Here is a 3,248-nt window from a genome sequence, read left to right as displayed (position 1 = left end):
TAATGCTATTTACTTTCATAGAGCTATTTCCTTCATCCAATAAGATGTGTTGGTTTCCAGAGAACTGTCCGTAGGTTCCACCCAAACTATAGCTGCATGAGCCATTGAAAGTGCTTGCATTTACATCTTTATGGTGTACAACAACATGAGAGTGATAACTCCTGCTCATCACCCGATTCGGAGATCTTTTTCTGGCCCATGACCCCTTTCTCACATCCAGGCTGCAAGCAGGACAAGCTGTAAACCCATCTCCCCAACGACAAGTGAAAGACTAACCTCGAATGTGCCAATAAGACTGTCTTTCTTCTGCGGTAACGGCTGTTGTGCGTGCCTGTGCATCGACATGACCACAGTGGCGAGGTGGGCACATCGGAAATAAAACAATAGACACCGTGACACGTGTCAGTGAGTCAGTGACTTAATGAGGCCCACGCTTTCTATATGGAGACCAAATGAACTGCTACCTGTCTTAACAGTCGGCAATTAATTACCACCAACCCATTTGTCTTTCCCCTTTTTTTTTTAGGCCCGATTCGATCACCAACTGTCAGAGGAGAACATAAATGGAGAGACAGGCCAGAAATCAATTTCACGTTATCTTCCTTAACATGCACCGTGGGGGGATGCCGTCTCCATTCCAACACAATCAACAAAGAGTAGGCGGTTGATTATCAGTGCATGGCATTTGAGTTAGTGGAGCTCTTGTTGTTTGTAATCCACGCAAAGCAGTGAAAATACGGCAGCCCCCCCAAAAAAAGCCAGCTCATTTACGGAAACGCTGCGACAGGGAATGAAAATATTGCTCATTGTGTTGACACGCGTCTGGCATCTTTGTGTCACATGCAATAAATAAAGCATCCATTATGTTGCCCGGAATAAGGTGGTGATTGTTTTTTTTGAGACCGGGCACATGGCCATAAATAAAAAAGCTGGCTAAAGAGCTGACCCCGGGACTCAAAACTGAATGGACGGGAGGGTAATTTATTTTTTCTTAGCAAAATGAACCGCAGTAAATTGCCTGTAGCGGGTGTGGGCATGAATTTAAACAAAAACAGGAGATATTCCTGAACTTCAGCCAAGAAAGCCTGTCTTGGCATTCGAGGCGTCTTCACTTTATCTGAGTTTACACGCTATAGGCATGATGGTGTGTCTGCTATAACGTCAGTCTCCCCAGAGAGTGAAGGGAAACATTGCAGCTCCAGGCCTTGTAAATGAGGGGTTTGAAGGAAGTAACCATGTGAAACGCAGATGATGAAAATCTATACAACTCCGTGAGGCACAGCTAACAGGGGTTGCCTTCGCAAAATGGAGGGAATGGAGGTGCAGAGCTATTTCCTGGTAATGGAGAGAGGGCAAAAGTCAACAGAGTGGGAAATGATTTGTGCTCCACACACTCCACCCCCCACACACACCATCCCCAAGATCCTATTTGGGTTTACCAATGCTTTTTTTTTTTTGCTTTTTTTTTTTACTTCCATGGACTGACGTAATACACACGTGTTTGGTTTTTTTTGCTCACTGTCTACACGGTGAGCACCTCCACCACCAAATACAGTCACGGCGGTGGCTTCAAGACAGCAGAGGATACATGCTGCTTCTGTGACAGCCCGTAAAATCAAAACAGATCTACAAGATACGGTAAGCTCCAGGCACAGTTTAGAGAGAGGAGAAATAAATCAGATGTCTTCGGGAAGATTTATTGCAAATCCTCCATTTTTTTTTTTTTTTCATCATCATCTCAAAAATCAGTGGAATGGCCCTGCCAGCTCAAAATATGAAGCTAAATTGAGAGGCAAGTTTGAACTCCTGTGATAATTGATTTTCTGGAAATGGAACAACTCAATAATCCCCTGTGGATAGTACAAAGCAATATTATGCAAAGATTTATTATCAAGTGTTATTTTGCTGTGGGGTGGATTGCAAATAGACAGCTGCTGTGTTAGTTATTTGGCCAACCAAGCAAAGAGCCGAATTAGATGTTCCAAGTGAAACACTGAGATTTCCTCATAATAATTGCCACTTTGGCTGGCGCGTCTTCATCTCATTTCACTATTAGACAATAGATCGTGGAAGTCGGAGAAGAGGATGACTGCTCACCCAGAGGGCTTGTGTTGTGATGTGCATTGTGTGAACTCAGCGAAAAAAAGGCAAAGAATTGACCTTCTTTTCAAGTTATTGATTATCCTCCATTCTCTTCTCATCATGGGAGACATGTGTGTGGGTGTGTTTCATTGACGTGCAGTCTACTCGGCGGGGGGCTTACCTTGTCCGCCATGATCATGGACGATCCTCCATGGATCCCAAGGATGGGTATCAACGTCTGGGAGGAAATAAAATCCAAAATCTGGGCAATGGCTTCCTGGTCGGTGCCGTCCCCAAACACGACCCCGTGGATCTTGGTGCCCGACATGAGGTCGCACATGTGGGTGATGATGCTCTTTGGGTCCGTCTCGTTCACCAGCAGGGTAACCACGTTGACGTCGATGGGGTCATCCTTGCTCCACAGGGCCCGGATATCCCTGTCGGAGATGTAGCGCGTGCGTCCCAGGATCACTGCAATGTTCAGTATGGGCACCTTCTCCGCCTCATGAGACAGGCTGATCAGGGCCAAGAGGGCTGGAAGGGTCAGAAGTGCCAACTTGGAGAACCCCATAGTGGACCGCTTCATCCCCTGTGGAGCGGAGCGCAGCGCATACACACACACACACACACACACACACACACACACACACACACACACACATAGACGCACATACACACATACAAACATTAATGGTCGAGGTATCACAATATTTCACTCAAGCAGACACTACCATCATCGACCCAATATGCCTTTGACCTGATAAATATTTGAAAGTAAGTTGCCTGTGCAGGTCGTCGCTATTAATAGCGTTTGAAATGTACATAGTAACAAGTGAAAATCTTCACTTCAGTGACATCAAAAATGACCATTCTTGATGCAGACATGATCATCTGACCCATTCTCCACATCATACTGCAGTGGCGAAACCCAGACGGCTCATTTAAGGCATTTTAAGACCATTTCGTGTTTAGTGGCACTTTTTAATTCACTATCTGGCATATAGGGATTGCATTTGGCCTGTAGGGTATGTGGCCTCTTTCAGCGAATGGTTGGTGTTTCTACACGCGTGTATCTCACGGAGGAACTTGGGCAATGAACGACTGGTAATGAGCCCGATGACGAAGATCCTACGTGACATTACGTCTGAGCAGCAACCAGAGCAGAA

General features: G+C 45.6%; 1 protein-coding gene across 1 annotated transcript in view; it reads right to left on the bottom strand.

The window, feature by feature from the left end:
- Positions 1-2,653, bottom strand: part of grin2aa (glutamate receptor, ionotropic, N-methyl D-aspartate 2A, a) — a 148,950-nt gene extending 146,297 nt beyond the window's left edge. The window contains exon 1 of the mRNA XM_062530987.1: positions 2,264-2,653. Coding sequence (XP_062386971.1) covers positions 2,264-2,653 — 390 coding nt within the window. The remainder of the gene's footprint in view (positions 1-2,263) is intronic.
- Positions 2,654-3,248: the final 595 nt, after the last annotated feature.

The sequence above is a fragment of the Sardina pilchardus genome, chromosome 3 (assembly GCF_963854185.1).
Source record: "Sardina pilchardus chromosome 3, fSarPil1.1, whole genome shotgun sequence".
In the NCBI taxonomy this organism is placed as follows: domain Eukaryota; kingdom Metazoa; phylum Chordata; class Actinopteri; order Clupeiformes; family Clupeidae; genus Sardina; species Sardina pilchardus.
This window is presented reverse-complemented; position numbering and strand designations above follow the sequence as displayed.